Raw genomic sequence first — 25,974 nt, forward strand, 5'->3', positions numbered from 1 at the left:
ACCAGAGAAGAAGATGACGCTGTTGTACTGTCGTAGAGGGGAACAGGAAGTTCCGGGTAGAAAACGACAGAACTGTGTTATGTCGATAGTGGTTGTGTCCGTTTCAACTGTATTATTGTAGGTATGTAATAGCATGTTTAAACTTTCTAATGTCGAAAGAATATATAACATGCTAGGTAACAAATCCGTCAAGGTATTTTCACGTTTGGTAAAGGTTTTAATTGTATGTGTTATTTTGGGGTCTAACCGAGTGAGTGAAGAACGTGATTAAAAACGATTTTACAAGTCACTTAGGTAGACTTTGGGTTTGCCTGAGTGTATGTACATAATTTCGTCAGTCATTTCATAAAGATTCCACTTATTTGAGTTCGTTTTTACATGTTCTTGGTTTTGTGTAAAATGTTGTTTATGAGCTGGTAAATAGCCTCGTCCGAACCGCCCTGATCTCGCGAGTTTACATACACTGTTTCGTAAATGTAAGCTCGCGAGATCAGGATGATTCGGACGAGGCTCTTCAAATGGCGGCTTCAACGGTTTCAGTAGTCTTTCTAGGAGTGTGCTCGTGGTGAAATGGTGACACGAGGCTGTGTGATGGAGTGTCAAAATAGAGGGAAGCAAACTGAAGATATCCTTCACCATTTGGAGAGTGAGGCCAACTGCATGGAATGGCGTCGATTAATGCGGATGAATCGGAGCACGTATCACACTCATTCCATGGAGGACCAAGTGTCTGCGGGGTTTCGGTCCACCCTTGTACTTGATTAATTAATTAAGGTCACTAATTATAAAGGAAATCCCCTCATCTGATTGTCTAGGTTATAATTGAAATGGAGAAAAAAAAATGAACCCGCGGAGACTCGGCCCTCAATGGAATGAGTTTGACACCCCTGAAACAATGGAAATGGAGAGAGAGTTTGAGAAGCAACAGCTGTGCTGGAATGCGATCAATGTGGGGGACAGTTCTGATATGGAGAGGGAGGATGAGGGCCTAGAATGTGAATGGTCTGTAGTGGAAAGACAGGAAGAACAGAGTAGTAATGTGTCACAGTGGAAAGTTGGGATGGTGTTTGAGGAGACCACAGGGCCTCATTTACACCCTATCTGATTAACCAAGGCCATAAAAAGAGAAGTATAGTTAAACTGGGCCGCATCCGTGTAAATGAGAACGTGTTCTGAGCTAGCCTACCTGGTTAAATAAAGGTGAAATAAAACAGTTAAAATGGTAGATTGTTAATATCTTGTGCTAGTCAGGTTCAGCAAGGGAAGATAATTCAAATGGAAAATCATAATGGGATGAAGCTCAGAAGCCATGACCCTGGAGCTTATGCTAAATTGAAGGGAGTAATCTCTGAGGTCCCAATATCTATGTCCATGGATGATATTGTTAAAGAACATGTGAAGGAGACAGAGTGGTTGAAGCCTAAAGGTTGATCAGTAGGAAAGAGGGTTAAAGAAGTGAAAACTTATTGGTGCTGTTGAGGTTTGAGAAGGTTTTGTCTGGAAAAGTACAGAATAGGATTCCTTAGCTTCAATGTCAGAAATTTTGACCTAGCCTCATCAATCAACCAATCAAATGTATTTATAAAGCCCTTACATCAGCTGATGTCACAAAGTGCTTTACAGAAATCCAGGCTAAAACCCCAAACAGCAAGGTGTAGAAGCACAGTGGCTAGGAAAACCTCTCTAGAAAGGCCAGAACCTAGGAAGAAACCTTGAGAGGAACCAGGCTATGAGGGGTGGCCAGTCCTCTTCTGGCTGGAGATTATAACAGAAAATGGCCAAGATGTTCAAATGTTCATAGATGACAAGCAGTGTCAAATAATAATAATCACAGTGGTTGTCGAGGGTGCAACAGGTCAGCACCTCAGGAGTAAATGTCAGTTGGCTTTTCATAGCAGATCATTCAGAGTATCTCTACCGCTCCTGCTGTCTCTAGAGAGTTGAAAACAGCACGTCTGGTGAACAGGTCAGGCTTCCATAGCCGCAGGCAGAACAGTTGAAACTGGAGCAGCAACGGAGAATCATCACAGTGTTTTTAAATGCCAAAGAATGGGACATGTAGCTGTTGAGTGAAAAGATGTGCCAAGTGGCTGGTCCCGTAGTAAGAGGACCTACTGTCAGTCTGATGGAGCTTCCATGGCTGGTCCCGTAGTAAGAGGACCTACTGTCAGAACTGGTCTTTCTACTAGTCCTGACATGGTTTCGAGGCCTGTTCAGAAATCTTGCGCCCATAAATGCGCTGTGACAAAGGATACTTTAATATTGAATAAAATATACTTCATAGCTTTCATTGATAAGGTTATCAACAGCTTGGATTGTGTAAAGCAGAAATACCAGGTTGAAAGTTATCTTGTAAACTGCAGCATAGTTGTTGGGGGTAACAGATGTTACTGTCGGTATGGTTTTTGATAAGCTGGATAACCTGGGGGTGGATTGTCTCAGCATGATATAGACCCCAATGTTTGGAAACACAGAAATGGATCTATTGATAAAGTTTATTGGGGGTGTGGCAGGGTTTTTGGGGAAGGGGAGGGTGTGGTAGAAGTTAATAGGGATTTCTTGGTTTATTTTCTTAGGTCAGAATTAGACAGACATGGACCTTAAACGTTTGTTTGCGGACCGCCATGATACCATAGGAGGTCTGCATCAACGGACTTCAGTGCAGGTAGTGCCTCATCAGAGAGAGAACATTTCAGTTGCTCTACAGTTTTGAAGCTGAATGTAATGATTATCAGTCCTTTACATGTGTACTAATATACCATTTCAGGGTTTTCACACGGGGCTTAAAGTAAATAAATATTAGCGCTTGAAAAAGTACTTGAAAGTCCTTGAATTTGACTTGCCACTGTACGATCCCTGATAATTCTTACTATGGTGTGAACGGGAAATATAATTGTTTTTTGTGAGTGAAATAATACAGTGAAGACAAGGTTATTCATAAAAATGTTTACATAGTACTGCCTAAAACATACTGCAACCTTGTACTAAATGGTTTTTGAGTCATTTATGCATTTATGTGAATTTAGGAAATCTACTATACATTAAGTGCTCTTATGTTATGCAATTTAAAATGTGTACTTTGTCTAATGTGAATGAATGTTTTATAAAGGATTAGCTACCTGATCAACTGAAATGAGATAATTGAACAAGAAAAAAGAGAAACTATTTTTACAGAATAAAGTGCCAGAACTGTCAAGAAAATAACTTTTGTGTCCGTTTGTCTTTATTACTACAGGCCGACTCAGATTAAGTCTGAGGCCGGTAACATCAACAGTGAGGACAAACCCAGCCTGCCTCTCTCCTTCCACACTGAGTAGAAACCTACAGTCACTGGGTCCTGATTGTGACAGTGGAGCCCAGTTTGCACTGCAGGATCCAGAGATGGCATCAGTGAAGCTGGAGGACTGCAGTCAAACACTAGAGCTGAATGTTAACATTAAAGATGAAGAAGATGAGGAGGAGAAGATTAGGACAACTGTTAGTCATGGTAAGAGCAGGTTCTATCTATAAGTTATCTTCATAAATTAGACCTCCATAAGTTATGACCCAGTCTATTGCTAGGTTGAATTCTGTAATTCTGACATCACACATCCCTGAAAACCTCAAGACTTCACAGCGAGGCAAAACATCTAAAAACTTGTAACGCCTGCCTTTGCCCACACATTGTCTGAAGATCACCAAGTTAGGCATACCTCATTTCAACATAGGCCATGGCATCATCACTGTCAATATTGAATTATAATTCTTCGTGTTTTACCAGTGAAATGACCAAGCTGTTTCTCCATGCCAATCGTTCAATCTCAATCAATTTCATGGGGATATGCATCAAAATCGTCTTGAATTACTGTTTGGTTAGCAAATTAGAGAAGATGGTGTTAAATTATATAGACTTCCTGTATTTTGTTTTAATCAAAGCACATTCTGCCTAATGGCGTGCTGTTGAGTTTGGGACGATTCAGCAAACCATTCTAAAATCTCGTAAGAAATTAGGTGTTGTTTTTGTTGTAACGGTAATGTTATGCTATAATATTTGGTTGTGTGGACTACTAATTAATCATTAGGTGATCGTCCAAGACATTGATCTACCTTTACTAAACAAACACCATTGTGGCGGCTCATCGCTCTTGCAGCACTACACCCCTGCAGTCTGCCGCACCGAACTAGTGATTGATGCTCACCTAGCCTACTCTTTTGTCTCGCGCAACATTTGGTGATGCAGAAACGAGAAAACATGCTGTTTTTATGAAAATCTGGGAATATTTGGCCAAGGAAACATTTCTGGTTGGTCTCAAGGAATGTGACACAGGGAGACTTTTTAAAACAGGATTGAGTGAAGTAGCAGCTAATGCTCATGGAGAGCCTCACAATGATTATTATTAACCTTTATTTAACTAGGCAAGTCAGTTAAGAACAAATTATTATTTACAATGACGGCCTACACCGGCCAAACCCGGACGACACTTGGCCAACTGTGCGCCGCCCTATGGGACACCCAATCACGGCCAGTTGTGATACAGCCTGGAATCTAACCAGGGTGTCTGTAGTGACGCCTCTAGCACTGAGATGCAGTACCTTAGACCGCTGCGCCACTCGGGAGCTCATAAGTTTGATGAAATTCCATCATCTTTCAGTCTAATAGGGCTATATTCTTACTTTTGTAGCTCTTCACCAGTTTCTTGAATGTTTATTGTACATAAATATTAACACAACATGCAACAATTTCAACGATTTTTCTGAGTTACAGTTCATATAAGGGGCGGCAGGTAGCCTGGTGGTTAGAGCATTGGGCCAGTAACCGAAATGTTGCTAGATCGAATCCCTGAGCTGACAAGGTAAAAATCTGTCTTTCTGCCCCTGAACAATGCAGTTAACCCACTGTTACCCGGAAGGCCGTCATTGTTAGTAAGAATTGTTCTTAACTGACTTGCCTAGTTAAATAAAGGTTAAATGTAATGTGTCCTTTTATTGTCCTCAGCACAAGGTGCAGCTGTGTAATGATTATGCTGTCACACCTGTCAGGTGGATGGGTTATCTTGGCGAAGGAGAAATGCTCACTAACAGGGACGTAAGCATATTTGTGCACACAATTTGAGAGAAATAAGCTTTTTGTGTGTATTGGAAAATTTCGGAGATTTTTTATTTCAGCTCATGAAACATGGGACCAACACTTTACATGTTGCGTTTATATTTTTTTCAGTGTACAGTCGTGGCCAGAAGTTTTGAGAATTACACAAATATACATTTTCACAGACTCTGCTGCCTCAGTTTGTGTGATGGCAATTTGCATATACTCCAGAATGTTATAAGGAGTGATCAAATTAATTGCAATTAATTGCAAAGTTCCCACCCCAAAAAAATTTCCACTGCATTTCAGCCCTGCCACAAAAGGACCAGCTGACATCATGTCAGTGATTCTCTCGTGAATGTTGACGAGGACAAGGCTGGAGATCACTCTGTCATGCTGATTGAGTTCGAATAACAGACTGGAAGCTTCAAAGGAGGGTGGTGCTTGGAATCATTGTTCTTCCTCTGTCAACCATGGTTACCTGGAAGGTAACACATACCGTCATCATTGCTTTGCACAAAAAGTGCTTCACAGGCAAGGATATTGCCGCCAGTAAGATTGCACCTAAATCAACCATTTATCGGATCATCAAGAACTTCAAGGAGAGCGGTTCAATTGTTGTGAAGAAGGCTTCAGGGCGCCCAAGAAAGTCCAGCAAGTGCCAGGACCGTCTCCTAAAGTTGATTCAGCTGCGGGATCGGGGCACCACCAGTACAGAGCTTGCTCAGGAATGGGAGCAGGCAGGTGTGAGTGTATCTGCACGCACAGTGAGGCGAAGACTTTTGGAGGATGGCCTGGTATCAAGAAGGACAGCAAAGAAGTCACTTCTCTCCAGGAAAAACATCAGGGACAGACTGATATTCTGCAAAAGGTACAGGGATTGGACTGCTGAGGACTGGGGTAAAGTCATTTTCTCTGATGAATCCCCCTTCAGATTGTTTGGGGCATCCGGAAAAAGCTTGTCCGGAGAAGACAAGGTGAGCGCTACCATCAGTCATGTGTCATGCCAACAGTAAAGCATCCTGAGACCATTCATGTGTGGGGTTGCTTCTCAGCCAAGGGAGTGGGCTCACTCACAATTTTGCCTAAGAACACTGCCATGAATAAAGAATGGTACCAACACATCCTCCAAGAGCAACTTCTCCCGACCATCCAGGAACAGTTTGGTGACGAACAATGCCTTTTCCAGCATGATGGAGCACCTTGCCATAAGGCAAAAGCGATAACTAAGTGGCTCGGGGAACAAAACATCGATATTTTGGGCCCATGGCCAGGAAACTCCCCAGGCCTTGTGGTCAATCCTTAAGAGGTGGTTGGGCAAACAAAACCCACAAATTCTGACAAACTCCAAGCATTGATTATGGAAGAATGGGCTGCCATCAGTCAGGATGTGGCCCAGACGTTATTTGAAAGCATGCCAGGGCGGATTGCAGAGGCCTTGAAAAAGAAGGGTCAACACTGCAAATATTGACTCTTTGCATCAGCTTCATGTAATTGTCAATTAAAGCCTTTTACACTTGTAATTAAACTTCAGTTTTCCATAGTAACATCTGACAAAAATATCTAAAGACACTGAAGCAGCAAACTTGGTGGAAATTAATATTTGTGTCATTCTCAAAACTTTTGGCCACAACTGTAGTTAGGCATAACTGTCCTCTCCATGTTCAGCTGGAATTTAGCCTGAAAAGGATTTGAGAAATATGATATAGGCCTACGTCTCGTTTTGCGCCGCACAGAATATCAGATCTCAACAACGATTGGAGAAGTGTTGAACATAACCAGTAGACTACCACATCCTGATGATTTATATCTGATACATATATATTTAATCATTTTATATATCAAGTTGTAGAAACACCTCAAGGATGATCAATGGAAATAGGATGCACCTGAGCTCAATTCAAAAGTTTGGGGTCACTTAACACCAGTCTCAACGTCAACAGTGAAGAGGCGACTCCGGCATGCTGGCCTTCTAGGCAGAGTAGCAAGGGCCAGTTTTATTGCTTCTTTAATCAGCACCACAGTTTTCAGCTGTGCTAACATAATTGCTAAAGGGTTTTGTAATGATCAATTAGCCTTTTAAAATGATAAACTTGGATTAGCTAACACAACATGCCTTTGGATCACAGGAGTGATGGTTGCTGATAATGGGCCTCTGTACGCCTATGTAGATATTCCATAAAATATCTGCCGTTTCCAGCTACAATAGTCATTTACAACAATAACAATGTCTACACTGTATTTCTGATCAATTTGATGTTATTTTAATGGCGGCCAAAAAACTGCTTTTCTTTCAAAACAAGGACATTTCTAATTGAGCCCAAACTTTTGAAAACTTTTCTGGTTAGAGCCAGTTTGCGCTGTTCTGTGAAGGGAGTAGTACACAGCATTGTACGAGATCTTCAGGCGTTTCCAGCTTCAATAGTCATTAACAATGTATACACTGTATTTCTGATCAATTTGACATTATTTTAATGGACAAGAAATGTACTTTTCTTTCAAAAACAAGGACATTTCTAAGTCACCCCAAACTTTTGAATAGTAGTGTATTTTATTTTATTTTTTATCTTTCTTTTTTTAACCTTTATTTAACCAGGCAAGTTAGTTAAGAACAAATTCTTATTTTCAATGACGGCCTAGGAACAGTGGGTTAACGGCCTTGTTCAGGGGCAGAACCACAGATTTTTACTTTGTCAGCTCGGGGATTCGATATTGCAACCTTTCAGTTGCTCTAACAACTAGGTTACCTGTCACACGGTATGGCCAGAAGAGGACTGGTCACCGCTCTGAGCCTGGTTCCTCTCTAGGTTTCTTCCTAGGGAGTTTTTTGTGGCCACTGTGCTTCTACATCTGCATAGGTTGCTCTTTGGGGATTTTAGGCTAGGTTTCTGTTAAGCACTTTGTGACAACTGCTGATGTAAAAAGGGTTTCATAGAATACATTTGACTGACATGTATATCACACAAATTGACTGGTTCTTCTGATGTTGTTCACACAGGAGACCATGTTGAGACATTCTCTACATCCAGAGAGCAACAGCAGGAAGATCACAGAGCTAAGAAATCTCACCACTGCCCACATTGTGTGGAGATTTTCCCATTTCTATCAAAGCTAAAAATACACCTAAAAATACACACAGGAGAGAAGCCTTACTCCTGCTCTGACTGTGGGGCGAGTTTCTCTCGACTGGATACCTTAAAAACACACCAACGTATACATACTGGAGAGAAGCCTTACTACTGCCCTGACTGTGGGGAGAGATTCTCTCAAAAGACCAACTTAAAAGCACACCAACAAATACATACAGGAGAGAAGCCTTACTCCTGCTCTGAATGTGGAAAAGGTTTCTCCCGATCAGAAAACTTAAAATCACATGAACGTATACATACAGGAGAGAAGCCTTACTCCTGCTCTGACTGTGGAAAATGCTTCAAAACATCAACTGGGCTAACAGTTCATCAGAAAACACACACAGTAGAGAAGTCTTACTTCTGCTCTGACTGTGGAAAATGCTTCAAAACATCATCTGAGCTAAAAGTTCATCAGAGAACACATACAGGAGAAAAGCCTTACTCCTGTTCTGACTGTGTAAAATGCTTCAAAACATCATCTGAGCTAAAACTTCATCAGCGAACACACACAGGAGAGAAGCCTTACTCCTGCTCTGACTGTGGGGCGAGTTTCTCTCGACTGGATACCCTAAAAACACACCAACGTATACATACGGGAGAGAAGCCTTACTACTGCCCTGACTGTGGGGAGAGATTCTCTCAAAAGACCAACTTAAAAACACACCAACAAATACACACAGGAGAGAAGCCTTACTCCTGCTCTGATTGTGGGAAGAGTTTCTCCCTATCGGGTACCTTGAAATCACATGAACGTATACATACAGGAGAGAAGCCTTACTACTGCTCAGACTGTGGAAAATGTTTCTCCCGATCGGGTACCTTGAAATCACATGAACGTATACATACAGGAGAGAAGCCATACTCCTGCTCTGAATGTGTAAAATGCTTCAAAACATCGACTGAGCTAAAACTTCATCAGAGAACACACACAGGAGAGAAGCATTACTCCTGCTCTGACTGTGGAAAATGCTTCAAAACATCAACTGAGCTAAAACTTCATCAGAGAACACACACAGGAGAGAAGCCTTACTTCTGCTCTGACTGTGGGAAGTGTTTCTCTCACCATAGCAACTTAAAAACACACCAACGTATACATTAAGGAGAAAAACCTCATCAGTTCTCTGACCAGCTAAGAATAAAGTCACTCCATCACTTAATTCTCATCTCATAAAAGAAGTTGAAATGGATCAAATGAAGAAAGTGTAAAAAACTGTGCAGAGGAAAGGGAGCGTTCTAGAATGTTAGCCTCTGTTTACTGATCAGTGTGCACCTTGTCAGTTTTAGTGTGTTTTGTTTTGTTAGCTTCTACTGTAAATATTTGCCCTTAGTGTTGAATACCCTCTGTGAGGCTTCTCATTTTGAAAACTAACACTAGTCTGCCAATTGACTGGGTGGTACTGCTTCCCTCTCAGCCTGGTCTGACTCTGTCTGTGGGGAGAGTTTCAACTGGGCAGCTTAAAAACACACCAACGTTTACACGTAGGAGAGAAGCCTTACTCCTGCTCTGTGGAAGGGTGGGCGTGTAACTCAAACGTCTAGCCAAAGGATGCGTCTTTGAATCTCATCACGGACGTCTTTAGCATTTTAGCTAATTAGCAACTTTGCAACTACTTACTACTTTTTAGCTATTACTTAGCATGTTAGCTTAGCATGCAACTACTTAGCATGTTAGCTAACCTTTCCCCTAAACCCTTTAACTCTACCTTAAACCCCTCACCCCTAACCTAGCTAACGTTAGCAACAACAAATTGGAATTCGTAACATATCATACATATTACAAGTCCGTAACATATTGTATGAATAGCAATCCTTAAAATAACATATGAATTGTAATTCGTAACATACGATACGTCCTACAAGTCGTATTATACTGAACAACAATCTAAACGCAACAATTTCAAAGATTTACAGTTCGTATAAGGAAATCAGTCAATTGAAATAAATGAGGCCCTAATCTATGGATTTCACATTACTGGGCAGGGGCTCAGCCATGGGTGGGACTTGAGAGGGCTTAGGCCCACTTGGGAGCCAGGCCCAGCCATTCAGAATGAGTTTTTCCCCACAAAAGGTCTTTATTACAGACAGAAATACTACTCAGCCCCCCTCAGACAGGAGGTCCTGGGCTGCCGTGGTTACATGTGATCTGCAGTTGTGAGGCTGGTTGGATGTACTGCCAAATTCTCTAAAAGGACGTTAGAGGTGGCTTATGGTAGAGATATAAATATTGAGTTCTCTGGCAACAGCTCTGGTGGACATTCCTGCAGTCATCATGAGAATTGCACATTCCCTAAACTTGAGACATATGTGACATTGTGTTGTGTGGCCTTTTATTGTCCCCCAGCACAAGGTGCACCTGTGTAATGATAATGCTGTTTTATCAGCATCTCGATATGCCACACCTGTCAGGTGGATGGATTATCTTGACAAAGGCTGAAATGCTCATTAACAGGGATATAAACAAAGTTGTGCACAACATTTGAGAGATATTAGCTTTTTGTGCATATGGAACATTGCTGGATTTTTTTATTTCAGCTCATGAAACCAACACTTTACATGTTTAGTTTATATTTTAGTTCATTTACTGTGATAGTCCAAACATACTAAATGGAGTGGCACTGAAGTTTTTTGTATAATATTAAACGTTTTGCTCTGAGACCAGGTTGTCCCTCTGCAGTATTCTGTGGGAAGGAGCTAGTATACCATTTTTTTATTTTTTTATTGAACCTTTGTTTAACTAGGCAAGTCAGTTAAGAACCAATTCTTATTTACAATGGTGGCCTAGGAACAGTGGGTTCAGATTTTTACCTTGTCAGCTCGGGGATTTGATCTAGCAACCTTTTGGTTACTGGCCCAATGCTCTAACCACTAGGCTACCTTCCGCCCCTAACATGTGTCAGATAGAGATGGTGTGATGATCACTTTTCACCATTAGTCTGGGGGGGATTGTTTTACAACTTTATTTAATGATACACAGTTTATGAAATGAATACATGTGTTTATTAATTGTCTTTAAAGCTAGATTAGTTATTTTAGTTACTGATCATGAATGTGTTTGGACAACTGCATTGAAGAAAACGTTATTGATCTGCCAATGAAAAATAAAGTTACATAAATATGTACTGGTCAACCTCTTCTTCTCTTTAGTATTCAGTTCTTCATATTAGATCTGACAGTATGAATGGTTCTTATGGTTGTATTCAGTTCTTCATATTAGATCTGACAGTATTAATGGTTCTTATGGTTGTATTCAGTTCTTCATATTAGATCTGACAGTATGAATGGTTCTTATGGTTGTATTCAGTTCTTCATATTAGATCTGACAGTATGAATGGTTCTTGTGGTTGTATTCAGTTCTTCATATTAGATCTGACAGTATGAATGGTTCTTATGGGCTGAGTGCCTGGAGTGTTGTATGACTACAGTCAGGAGTTCTCTCTGACCCTGTGATGTCACCAGCACATTAAGTACATTCATCTTAAGATATCCAGGTGAGACAACCACATATCACAGTAAATACATTTCTCCTCAATTAGTCAGTGTCACATTATTATTTGTGTTTTGGGGGGATACTCTTTAAAGACGTAGGGTTTCAGACCTTTTCGGGCAGATGGGCAGGGACTCTGCTGTCCTAGCATCAGAGGGAAGCTGGTGCCACCATTGGGGTGCCAGGACAGAGAAGTGCTTTGACTGGGCTGAGAGGGAGCTTGACCTCCTTTAGCAGTGGGACAGCCATGAGACCAGAGGTGGCAGAACTGAGTGCTCGGGTTGGGATACCGGGTTTGAGCATAGCCTGAAGGTAGAGATGGGGCTGCTGTTCTTGCTGCACCGTAAGTAAACACCATTGTCTAGTGGATGTGAGCTTTGACTGGAAGCCAGTGGAATGTACGGAGGAGCAGGGTGACATGGGGGAACTTGGGAAGGTTAAACACCCAGATGGACTGCAGTGTTCTAGATAAGTTCAGTGGCGACCCATCATTCAGGGCAGGTGAGCCACCTGTTTTGAGCCCCACAGTTTTAGCGCTAAAAAAGTGTGAAAAAAATGATCTGTTTGCAAACAATGTAAAAACAACATTTATAATTGAGTTATTAATAAAGCCACATACGAAAATTGTCTCTTTTTTGTTTTCTTGAGTAAGGCAGCTCCAAAATGCAGGTCTTTCAGCCTAGCTCATTGCCTTCTGTGGAGGTGGGGTAAGCCAGCAGAAAATACGGAGCGTTGTGCCGTGATTGGCTCAGTGTTCTGTCATTCATGGGGACAATACGTCACTGCCAAGTCTAAGGGTAGAACTTAAAATTCAAGCCGCTTGGGTGCTGCCATAGACTTACATTTGATGTGCCCATCCAAGAATGCTCAAGGTCATTGTCCACAGAGAAAATAACATCAAATCATGTTATATCTACAGTCACTTTGATTGGACTGATCATGTCAACATCATACTTTCAAAATCTGATCTAGCAGTCTTCATCATGGATCAAGTCGACAATCTACTGGCAAATCCTTTTTAATCTTTGTCATATGAAGAGCAATCATGAGAAATTATCGATAAAACGTATCGGTTCTCATCTGCCATTGGACATAAGCATTACACAACAAGTTGGAAATTGCAAATTCAACAATGAGTGGTTTGAAAGGAATCAGTGGAGTGGCTGTGTGGTCCCAAATCTGAGATGAAGGGGCTCTTTTCCTAGTTTAAAATTGTAAACATTCAACATTGGCCATTCTGTCAATGAAGTTTGATTTGTGCCGCGCTCAAAACAACTTAACTCGGTACTGCAAAATCTGACTTGAGTGAGTTCAAGACAACTGGGAACTCGGGGGGGAAAAACAAGCTACGACTGAGAAAATAGGTTTTGAACTTTCATCCAACTCGGAGTTGTAAATTGGAAACTCGGGCCTCTTTCTACAGCTACGACCTGAAGATCACTGACGTCATCATGATTCCATTTTTTTTCTTTGAGTTGCCAGTTGTCTTGAAAGCACCATAAATCCAGAGAACGCCAGAGTTTGATGACAAAGTTTGATGACAAAATATGCCCACGAAGGACTGCCGCGCCACCTTCCTGTTCAAGTGAGCACAGCACAACAAGGTGAGTCCAAAAATGTCTTGTATGCTGCTGCATAAATGATGTAATATGTGTGTAATATGTATAGGCTACATGTGTATACTGTAGCTAAGAAGGTAATGCTAAGTGTATGTTGTGTAGTAAGATGTTAGTAGCCCATGTGCCTCACCTTTGTAATTTGGTCTATTTTCACCTCTTAATTTTGCCTACTGTTCTGACTTGGTGGTTCACATGTAGCCTATAACCTGTTTTTGAGAAATGTAATAATTTAATATTGTAAGAATTTTCATTGTCTGCATATATGCCCCTTTATTTATCCTACGGTTCTGACTTGGCGTACAGGGAGAACACTGTAAGAACGGCCCATGTTCTGAATTTTGTCGCTGTGCATTTCAAAAGGGCTGAACAAATAGTTATATTGTCTACGTCCGTCCTAGCTTGCTCATTAATGTCTTAATCGAAATTACGGTTTGCCTCCTATCCGCTTGTCGTCCCCTTATGCCATAGTTTGTACATATCAATTGTCAGTAGAAACCACATTTGTTAACTTCTACTTGGTACTCATCCCGGATCCGGGAGCACCCTCATCAGTAAAAAAGCTGACTAGCATAGCCTAGCATAGCGCCACAAGTAAATACTAGCATCTAAATATCATGAAATCACAAGTCCAAGACACCAGATGAAAGATACACATCTTGTGAATCCAGCCATCATTTACGATTTTTAAAATGTTTTACAGGGAAAACACTATGTATTTCTATTAGCTAACCACGATAGCAAAAGACCCAACCGCATATTTTCACCATTTTTTTACTGCATAGGTAGCTATCACAAATTCGACCAAATAAAGATATAAATAGTCACTAACCAAGAAACAACTTCATCAGATGACAGTCTGATAACATATTGATTGTATAGCATATGTTTTGTTCGAAAAATGTGCATATTTCAGGTATAAATCATAGTTTTACATTGCAGCCACCATCACAAGTCTCACCAAAGCAGCTAGAATAACTACAGAAACCAACGTGAAATACCTAAATACTCATCATAAAACATTTATGAAAAATACACGGTGTACAGCAAATGAAAGACAAACATCTTGTGAATCCAGCCAATATTTCAGATTTTTTAAGTGTTTTACAGCGAAAACACAATATAGCATTATATTAGCTTACTACAATAGCCTACTACACAACCGCATTCATTCAAGGCACGTTAGCGATAGCGAATAAACCAGCAAAAGATATTAATGCTTTCACTAACCTTCTCAAACTTCATCAGATGACAGTCCTGTAACATCATATTACACAATACATATATGGTTTGTTCGAAAATGTGCATATTTAGCGGTACAATTCGTGGTTGAACAATGTGAATACTAGCCAAACTGCACAAAATAATCCGGATATATTTCTGACACTCACATCATCTAATCAAATAACTAATCATATACTTTACTAAAAAATACAGGTTGGACAGCAAATGAAAGATACACTAGTTCTTAATGCAACCGCTGTTAGATTTTTTTAAAATAACCTTAGTACGACATACAGCTTACGTTATAGCGAGACAGCGCCCGAAATCTGGGCGGAATATAGTCTAAACATTTTCGACAGAAATACGAAATAATATCATAAATGGTTCCTACTATTTGATGAGCTTCCATCAGAATCTTGTACATGGTGTCCTTTTTCCAGAATAATCGTTGTTCGGTTGTAGAATGTCGTCTTCATCTGTCGATTTAGCTAACAAAGCTGGCCATGCGGCACTGAAGTGTCCAACTCACAATAACGCATAACAAAGGAAATACCGAAAATCGCAATATACTGATATAAACTGATATAACTCGGTTTAAAATAACTACCTTATGATGTTTTTAACACATATATCAAATAAAATCAGAGCCGGATATATCTAACTTCTAAAACGAAAGCTTTTCAGAACGCAATGCACAGGTCCCTCTCGCGTCAAGCCAAACGGTGAAAAGACCAGACCCACCGTTCCAAGAGCTCTTGTTCGGCCTCAGATCTAGCTAGACACCCCATTCCAACTCTCACTGCCTACTGACATCTAGTGGAAGGCGTATGCAGTGCATGTAGACCCATAGATTCCATGCAAATTAATAAACTGACCCTGGAACAGAGCCCTCGATTTCAGATTTCTCACTTCCTGACAGGAAGTTTGCTACAAAATGAGTTCTGTTTTACTCACAGATATAATTCAAACGGTTTTAGAAACTAGAGAGTGTTTTCTATCCAATAGTAATAATAATATGCATATTGTACGAGCAAGAATTGAGTACGAGGCAGTTTAATTTGGGAACGATTTTTTACAAAGTGGAAATAGCGCCCCCCCCTATTGAGAAAAGGTTTTAAAGCAAGTCAGCCATGTTTTTTTTTTTTAAATGAGGCTGAATGAATTGTTTCGTTGCCAGACCAGGCCCCGCTGATAGGACTATGTTGTTGGGAGTATGCTGTTCGGTCAGCTTTATGTAACAGTTTGTGGGCACCCTTTCTCACCGTTATAGTGCAATTAATGTATTGTTTAGTAATGTGTTGTGTAGTGGCTTTGCTGACATGCTTCCCACTTTTTTATTTAATCTTTATTTAACAGTTAAGAAGAAATTCTTATTCACAATGACGGCCAAACCCGGACGATGCTTGGCCAATTGTGCGCTTCCCTATGGCACTCCCAATCACGGTCGGATGTGATTTAGCCTGGATTCGAACCAGGGACTGTAGTGATGCCTCTTGCACTGAGATGCAGTGCCTTAGACCCCTGCGCCACTCGGGAGCCTTTAAAAGGTTTGCGCCCAACGTGGGGCAGGAGTTTGACGTCACAAGCGGGGAGCCCATGTAACGGATGTGAAATGGCTAGCTAGTTAGCGGGTACGCGCTAATAGCGTTTCAATCAGTTACGTCACTTGCTCTGAAACCTAGAAGTAGTGTTGCCCCTTGCAGAGCTTTTTTGTGGAGCGATGGGTAACGATCCTTCGTGGGTGACTAGCTAGTTAGCGTCCGAGGTCGGGGCGAGGGGACGTACTAAAGTTATACTGTTACACCCAGCCAACAGAGATTTGAGAAATGTGTTGGTACTCTTCTCCAGATCTGTGCCTCGCCACAAACCTGTCTCGAAGCTCGACGGACAATTTCTTCGACCTCATTGCTCGGTTTTTGCTCTGACATGCACTGTCAACTGTGGGACCTTATATATACAGGTGTGTTCCTTTTCCAAACATGTCCAATCATTTGAATTTACCGCATGTGGACTCCAGTCATGTTGTAGAAACATCTCAAGGATGATCAATGGAAACAGGATGCACTTGAGCTCAATTTGGAGTCTCAGAGCAAAGGGTCTGAATACTTACCAAATAAGGTATAAATTTGCTAAAATTTCTAAAAACCTGTTTTCGGTTTATCATTATGGGGTATTGTGTTTATATTGACGAGGGAAAAAATGCATTTAATCAATTTTCGAATAAGGCTGGTAATAACGTAACAAAATGTGGAAAAAGTCAAGGGCTCTTATATAATGCCCTGTATATGCTTCAAACTACAGATGTAAGGTTCTGAAGTGGTCAACACAATGACATAATGGAAAATGCATGTTCAATGGTTATCTCTGTATTACCAACATTAAAACACCTAGGTAGAGCAGTGGTTCTCTCTGTATTAGTATTATCTCTGTATTACCAACATTAAAACACCTAGGTAGATCAGTGGTTGTCTCTATTAGTATTATCTCTGTTTTACCCACATTAAAACACCTAGGTAGATCAGTGGTTGTCTCTATTAGTATTTCCAACATTAAAACACCTAGATAGAGCAGTGGTTATCTCTGTATTAGTATTACCAACATTAAAACACCTAGATAGAGCAGTGGTTATCTCTGTATTAGTATTACCAACATTAAAACACCTAGATAGAGCAGTGGTTATCTCTGTATTATTATTACCAACATTAAAACACCTACAGTGGGGAGAACAAGAATTTGAAACACTGCCGATTTTGCAGGTTTTTCTACTTACATCGCATGTAGAGGTCTGTAATTTTTGTAAACTGTGAGAGACGGAATCTAAAACAAAAATCCAGAAAATCACATTGTATGTTTTTTAAGTAATTCATTTGCATTTCCACCTCCATGCTTAATAAAATTCAATTTCTTAAGTAGCCATCTGTCTTAGGTAAGTTTTTCTGGTTACATTTCACACTATTTTGAGAGTCCCTGATTTATATTTACTATGTTACATCTAGTCTATGAGACGAGGCTGCACCTTAACCTACATTATAAACACGCAGGTCAAGAGGTGTGTTTTCCTTTCAGCATCTGCATGTGGCATAAGCTCACCCACCTCACAGCATGAATCTAAAATAGTTAATAACTTTGGCTGAGTGATGGGGAAAAAATCAGACTCTAAGGCAATTACTTGAATAATTCAAAGGATGTTTTATTTACAAACTTGATAACTAAATTGTCTTTTTTTTTATTGACTTCGCTATGGGGCCGTCAATGGGAATTGGGCCGTGCTTCAGCTGAACTGCAGTACGGAAAATGCCCTCTGAGCACAGTGGAAAGCATGCTTATAGACTGGAAGCCTGGCCCCTTGATCCGAGAAGGGTGTAATTGCAGACCGCAATTAGGGGCGTTTTCTGATATCGGGTGTTTCATGATATCAAGTTTACACCAATTGATGCTCCCCATTGGTCCGTGGCCGTTTCTTTTGCGTTGGAACAACACTTGTTGACAAATGTAGCATTGTAGCTAAGCCTAACCCTTTTCCTAAACTTAATCTCAGTCTCCTAACCGCCATATTAGTTATCCAAACCTGCATGGTAAACAAATCCCTAACCCTCACACTTTTCCTAACCTTAACCTCAGTCTCCTAACCTGCTAAGCTAATTCACCTAACTGACACTTTAATTATCCTAACCAGTTATGTATACTATGTGCCTACTTCAATAAAAATTTAAATTCCATCAGTTTGATAACACCGGAACTGACCAATGGCATTTATACATGTTTCTTATATCAGGGAACATCCACATCAAGAAACTGTACAGTAGTTCTCCTACTGGGAGGCGCGGGAAAGAGTTGAAAGAGCGATTGGTGCTGAGGAAGCTATGGCAGTGGATGCCCCGCAGCCGGTTGAGATTCATAACGTCGTTTACCAGTTGACGGATACCGATTGTAAATATTAATTGTACGTGCGGCTGAAAGGTTTTTGGGAGTTCAGGAATTAACATTGGAAGCATTGCAGGCATTGGTGGAAAAATACCCAATTGTCATACTTGAGTAAAAGTAAAGATAACTTGAGTCCTTTCCTATCAAGGTAAAAGTGAAAGCCACCCAGTAAAATACTACTTGAGTAAAAGTCTAAAAGTATTTGGTTTAACATATACATAAGTATCAAAAAGTAAATGTAATTGCTAAAATATACTTATGTATCAAAAGTAAAAGTATAAATAATGTAATAAATAAAACCCTACTCCTCCGCCAGAGCGTCCAGTGTGGCTCTGAACGCTCCGAGAGCGATACGAACTGACAATCTGACAACGCTCTGAATTTACGAACGCCCAAGCGCACTCTGCCACTCCAGATTGAATTTAAGATCACACCCATAATTTACTAACAAAGTATTTGTGTTTAGATGAGTCCGCCAGATCAGATGCAGTAGGGATGTGTGAATTGAACAATTTTCAATTTTAAAACCTGTTATGGCTGCAGGGGGCGTATTGGAAAAACTGGAAAATATGTGCCAATTTTCAAATGGCCTCTTAATCAATTTTTGCTCTTACAATATGCATATTATTATTAATATTGGATAGAAAACAATCTCTAGTTTCTAAAACCGTTCTAATTTTTTCTCTGAGTGGTACAGAAGTCATTTGGCAGCACTTTCCCTGACCAAGAAGTAGAATGTCAGAAATCTATGCTCGCTTCAACGTTATGCCTATACATGGTCATTATACGTAAGACCCTACTTACACTCCATACGCCTTCCTCTGGGTGTCAAGAGGGTGTGAGAGAAGACATTTTCTGTTCATCTTGTTCAGAGGTTGAATAAGAGCTATTTCTTTGACGTGACCGACCACTTCCGGAAGTCTGAAGCGCTCGACTTGGGAGTGATATTGCGTTCTGTTTTGCACGGGAACAATCTCCGGCTGGGTTTTTATTTGATAAATGAGACCATATCATCGTAATGTATGTTTTTTTCAATATAGTTTAATCAGATTATTTGAATTTTTTTCGGGAGTTTTGCCGTGTTCCGTTCTCTGACTTTTTTTACGTTGGACAAATCCGTGCCAGTCGACCAGTGCCAATGCTAAGTGAGAAGGGAAAGTTGCCATTCTGACTCCAAACAACGACTCATCTGGACAAAGGACACCCTGATCAACATTCTGATGAAAGATCAGCCAAAGTAAGACCCAATTTATAATGTTATTTCATATATCTGTCGTGCATGTCAACTGGTCGCGAGCGCCCAAGTGTGTCTGGCTATTGTGGCTATGCTAACATAGCGCTACATTTTGTTTTCGCTGTAAAACATTTAATAAATCGGAAATATTGTCTGGAATCACAAGAATCCTGTCTTTCAATTGCTGCACAGTATGTATTTCTCAGATATGTTTTATGATGAGTAATTAGTTATTTGACGTTGGTGTCTGTAAATGTTATGGCTGCTTTCGGTGCAATTTCTGATTGTAGCTGAAATGTAATTTATGATTTATACCATAAATATGCACATTTTTCAAAAAAAACATATGCTATACAATAAATATGTTATCAGACTGTCATCTTATGAAGTTGTTTCTTGGTTAGTGGCTATATATATCTTTATTTGGTCGAATTAGTGATAGCTAGTGACGGAGTAAAAAACTGATGGAGTTAGAAAAGTGCTGTCTTTTGCTGACGTGGTTAGCTAATAGATTTACATATTTTGTCTTCCCTGTAAAACATTTTAAAAATCGGACATGTTGGCTTGATTCACAAGATGTCTACCTTTCATATGCTGTATTGGACTTGTTAATGTGTGAAAGTTAAATATTTAAAAAAAATAGCTTTTGAATTTCGCGCCCTGCACTTGAGCTGGATGTTGTCATAAGTGTACCGGTGTCGGGCTGCACCCCAAACAGGATATATCATACACTGTAGTTTGAATAGGACTGTGACTTAAGATGTTCATCCCTACGAGACCCATGAGAATGTGTAGGGATGTGAATTGAATAGGACTGTGACTGAAGGAGTGGGAAGTTTTTATTTATCTATTTTTGTATTTTGTTTGGATGTTGTTCCCCCTTCCCTTTTCCTCATTGGAGGTGTATCTTTTCCTACAGTTTACTAACCGTACAGTAGGTGGAGGCAGACACGTTATATTTCTGTAAATGTCAGTATACCAGAGAAGAAGATGATGCTGTTGCATTGTCGTAGAGGGGAACGGGAAGTTCCGGGTAGAAAACGACAGAACTGTGTTATGTCGATAGTGGTTGTGTCCGTTTCAACTGTATTATTGTAGGTATGTAATAGCATGTTTAAACTTTCTAATGTCGAAAGAATATATAACATGCTAGGTAACAAATCCGTCAAGGTATTTTCACGTTTGGTAAAGGTTTTAATTGTATGTGTTATTTTGGGGTCTAACCGAGTGAGTGAAGAACGTGATTTAAAACGATTTTACAAGTCACTTAGGTAGACTTCGGGTTTGTCTGTGTGTATGAACATAATTTCGTCAGTCATTTCATAAAGATTCCACTTATTTGAGTTCGTTTTTACATGTTCTTGGTTTTGTGTAAAATGTTGTTTATGAGCTGGTAAAGAGCCTCGTCCGAACCGTCCTGATCTCGCGAGTTTACATACACTGTTTCGTTAATGTAAGTTCGCGAGATCAGGAGGGTTCGGACAAGGCTAGTCAAATGGTGGTTTCAACGGTTTCGGTCATCTTTCTAGGAGTTTGCTCGTGATGAAATGGCGACATGAGGCTGTGTGATGGAGTGTCAAAATAGAGGGAAGCTAACTGAAGTTATCCTTCACCATTTGGAGAGAGAGGCCAACTGCCTGGAATGGCGTCGATTAATGCGGATGAATCGGATCACGTATCAAACTCATTCCATGGAGGACCAAGTGTCTGCGGGTTTTCGCTCCACCCTTGTACTTGATTAATTAAGGTCACTAATTATAAAGGAACTCCCCTCATCTGATTGTCTAGGTTATAATTAAAATGGAGATTAAAAAATTAACCCGCGGAGACTCGGCCCTCAATGGAATGAGTTTGACACCCCTGAAACAATGGAAATGGAGAGAGTTTGAGAAGCAACAGCTGTGCTGGAATGCGATCAATGTGGGGGACATTTCTGATATGGAGAGGGAGGATGAGGGCCTAGAATGTGAATGGTCTGTAGTGGAAAGACAGGAAGAACAGAGTAGTAATGTGTCACAGTGGAAAATTGGGATGGTGTTTGAGGAGACCACAGGGCCTCATTTACACCCTATCTGATTAACCAAGGCCATAAAAAGAGAGGTGAAGTTAAACTGGGCCGCATCCGTGTAAATGAGAACTTGTTCTGAACTAGCCTACCTGGTTAAGTAAAGGTGAAATTGAAAATGGTAGATTGTTAATATCTTGTGCTAGTCAGGTTTATCTGGGGCTACCTGTTACTTCCAACAGACACCCAGGCGCCCAGGCCAACAGTTGCTAATATTCAATCACATGTGATATAGTATTGGGTTGTAGTGCATAACTCAGAACCTCACACTAGTCAGGTTCAGCAAGGGAAAATTATTAAATTGGAAAATCATAAAGGGACGAAGCTCAGAAGCCATGACCCTGGAGCTTATGCTAAATTGAAGGGAGTAATCTCTGAGGTCCCAATATCTATGTCCATGGATGATATTGTTAAAGAAAATGTGAAGGAGACAGAGTGGTTGAAGCCTAAAGGTTGATCAGTAGGAAAGAGATGGTTAAAGAAGTGAAAGCTTATCAGTACTGTTGAGGTTTGAGAAGGTTTTGTCTGGAAAAGTACAGAATAGGATTCCTTAGCTTCAATGTCAGAGATTTTGACCCAGCCTCATCAATCAACCAATCAAATGTATTTATAAAGCCCTTCTTACATCAGCTGATGTCACAAAGTGCTGTACAGAAAACCAGCCTAAAACCCCAAACAGCAAGGTGTAGAAGCACAGTGGCTAGGAAAACCTCTCTAGAAAGGCCAGAACCTAGGAAGAAACCTTGAGAGGAACCAGGCTATGAGGGGTGGCCAGACCTCTTCTGGCTGGAGATTTATAACAGAACATGGCCAAGATGTTCAAATGTTCATAGATGACAAGCAGTGTCAAATAATAATAATCACTGGTTGTCGAGGGTGCAACAGGTCAGCACCTCAGGAGTAAATGTCAGTTGGCTTTTCATAGCCGATCATTCAGAGTATCTCTACCGCTCCTGCTGTCTCTAGAGAGTTGAAAACAGCACGTCTGGTGAACAGGTCAGGCTTCCATAGCCGCAGGCAGAACAGTTGACACTGGAGCAGCAACGGAGAATCATCACAGTGTTTTTAAATGCCAAAGAATGGGACATGTAGCTGTTGAGTGAAAAGATGTGCCAAGTGGCTGGTCCTGTAGTAAGAGGACCTACTGTCAGACTGATGGAGCTTCCATGGCTGGTCCCGTCGTAAGAGGACCTACTGTCAGAACTGGTCTTTCTACTAGTCCTGACATGGTTTCGAGGGCTGTTCAGAAATCTTGCATGATACCATAGGCGGTCTGCATCAACGGACTTCAGTGCAGGTAGTCTCATCAGAGAGAGAACATTTCAGTTGCTCTACAGTTTTGAAGCTGAATGTAATGATTATCAGTCCTTTACATGTGTACTAATATTCAGACACATTCAGTTGTTTCTATATTTATCTATAATTCAGGGTTTTCACACGGGGCTTCAAGTAAATAAATATTAGTGCTTGAAAAAGTACTTGAAAGTCCTTGAATTTGACTTGCCACTGTACGATCCCTGATAATTCTTACTATGGTGTGAATGGGAAATACAATTATTTTTTGTGAGTGAAATAATACAGTGAAGACAAGGTTATTCATAAAATGTTTACATAGTACTGCCTACAACATACTGCAATCTTGCACTAAATGTTTTTTTATGCATTTATGGATTTATGTGAATTTAGGAAATCTACTATAGATTAAATGCACTTATGTTGTGCAATTTAAAATGTGTACTTTGTGTCTGTGAATGAATGTTTTATCAATGTTGAGCTACCAGATCTACTGAAATTAGATAATTGAACAAGAAAAAAGAGAAACTATTTTTACAGAATAAAGTGTCAGAACTGTCAAGAAAATAACTTTTGTGTCCATTTGCCTTTATTACTACAGGCCGACTCAGATTAAGTCTGAGGCCGGTAACATCAACATCAACAAACCCAGCCTGCCACTCTCCTTCCACACTGAGTAGAAACCTACAGTCACTGGGTCCTGATTGTGACAGTGGAGCCCAGTTTGCACTGCAGGATCCAGAGATGGCATCAGTGAAGCTGGAGGACTGCAGTCAAACACTGGAGCTGAATGTCAACATTAAAGATGAAGAAGAAGAGGAGGAGAAGATTAGAACAACTGTTAGTCATGGTAAGAGCAGGTTCTCTCTATAAGTTATCTTCATAAATTAGACCTCCATAAGTTATGACCAGTCTATTGCTAGGTTGAATTCTGTAATTCTGACATCACACATCCCTGAAAACCTCAAGACTTCACAGCGAAGCAAAACATTTTAAAACTTGTACGCCTGCCTTTGCCCTCACATTGTCTCAAGAACGTTGAAAATGTTTAATACCCTCAATCACCAAGTTAGGCATACCTCATTTCAAAATAGGCCATGACATCATCACTGTCAATATTGAATTATAATTCTTTGCGTTTTACCAGTGAAATGACCAAGCTGTTTCTGCATGCCAATCGTTTGATCTCAATCAATTTCATGGGAATATGCATTTAAATCTTCTTGAATTACTGTTTGGTTAGCAAATTAGAGCAGATGTGTTAAATTATATAGACTTCCTGTATTTTGTTTTAATCAAAGCACATTCTGCCTAATGGTTGAGTTTGGGACGATTCAGCAAACCATTCTAAAATCTATTTCTAAAGAAATGAGGTGTTGTGATGAGGTAATGCTCATGGAGAGCCTCATTTTTCATTTGTTTTACCTTTATTTAACTAGGCAAGTCAGTTAAGAACAAATTATTATTTACAATGACGGCCTACACCGGCCAAACCCGGACGACCCTTAGCCAATTGTGCGCCGCCCTATGGGACTCCCAATCACGGCCAGTTGTGATACAGCCTGGAATCTAACCAGGGTGTCTGTAGTGACGCCTCTAGCACTGAGATGCAGTGCCTTAGACCGCTGCGCCACTCGGGAGCTCATAAGTTTGATGAAATTCCATCATCTTTCAGTCTAATAGGGATATTTACTTCCTTTTGTAGCTCTTCACCAGCTTCTTGTATGTTTATTGTACATAAATATTAACACAACATGCAACAATTTCAACGATTTTTCTGAGTTACAGTTCATATAAGGGGCGGCAGGTAGCCTAGTTGTTAGAGCGTTGGGCCAGTAACCGAAAGGTTGCTGGATCGAATCCCTGAGCTGACAAGGTAAAAATCTGTCTTTCTGCCCCTGAACAATGCAGTTAACCCACTGTTACCCGGAAGGCCGTCATTGTTAGTAAGAATTGTTCTTAACTGACTTGCCTAGTTAAATAAATGTTAAATGTAATAAAAATATATATATATATATTGAAATGAATTAGGCCCTAACCTGTAGGTTTCACATGACTGGGCAGGGGTGCAGCCATGGGTGGGCCTTGGAAGGCATAGGCCCACCCACTTGGCAGCCAGACCCACCTCAGGTCCTGGGCTGACGTTATTACACGTGGTCTACGATTGTGAGGCCGGTTGGACGTACTGCCAAATACTCTAATACGACGTTGGAGGCAGCTTATGGTCGAGGAATTAACCTCTCTAGGATATGTGGGACGCTAGCGTCCCAACTGGCCAACATCTAGTGAAAATGCAGAGCGCCAAATTCAAATAAATCACACATGCAATACACCAAATTAAAGCTACACTTGTTGTGAATCCAGCCAACGTGTCAGATTTCAAAAAGGCTTCACGGCGAAAGCAAACGATGCTATTATATGAGGATAGCACCCCAGCAAACAAACACAGACCATCATATTTCAGCCCTTCAGGCGCGACACAAAACGCAGAAATAAAGATATAATTCATGCCTTACCTTTGACGAGCGTCTTCTGTTGGCACTCCAATATGTCCCATAAACATCACAAATGGTCCTTTTGTTCGATTAATTCCGTCGATATATATCCAAAATGTCCATTTATTGTCGCGTTTGATCCAGAAAAACACCGGTTCCAACTCGCGCAACATGACTACAAAAGTTACCTGTAAGCTTTGTCCAAACATTTCAAACTATTTTCCTAATACAACTTTAGGTATTTTTTTACGTAAATAATCGATACAATTTAAGACGGGATATACTGTGTTCATAACTGGAGGAAAACAATGTGTAGCGAGCTTTCAGGTTAAGCTCCTCTAACAAAGATTACACTTCCCTCTAGCCTCATTCTGAACAGTGCTACTTCTTCATTTCTCAAAGGTAAAACCTCAACCAATTTCTAAAGACTGTTGACATCCAGT

General features: G+C 40.5%; 1 protein-coding gene across 1 annotated transcript; it reads left to right on the forward strand.

The window, feature by feature from the left end:
- Positions 1–8,128: 8,128 nt before the first annotated feature.
- Positions 8,129–9,845, forward strand: LOC120033322 (gastrula zinc finger protein XlCGF17.1-like; the record flags this gene model as incomplete). The annotated part of the gene is made up of 1 exon (XM_038979623.1): positions 8,129–9,845. A coding segment is annotated over one exon (1,167 nt), but the record flags the coding sequence as incomplete, so codon positions are not given.
- Between the last annotated feature and the right edge of the window lie 16,129 nt (positions 9,846–25,974).

The sequence above is a fragment of the Salvelinus namaycush genome, chromosome 40 (assembly GCF_016432855.1).
Source record: "Salvelinus namaycush isolate Seneca chromosome 40, SaNama_1.0, whole genome shotgun sequence".
Classification (NCBI taxonomy): Eukaryota; Metazoa; Chordata; class Actinopteri; order Salmoniformes; family Salmonidae; genus Salvelinus; species Salvelinus namaycush.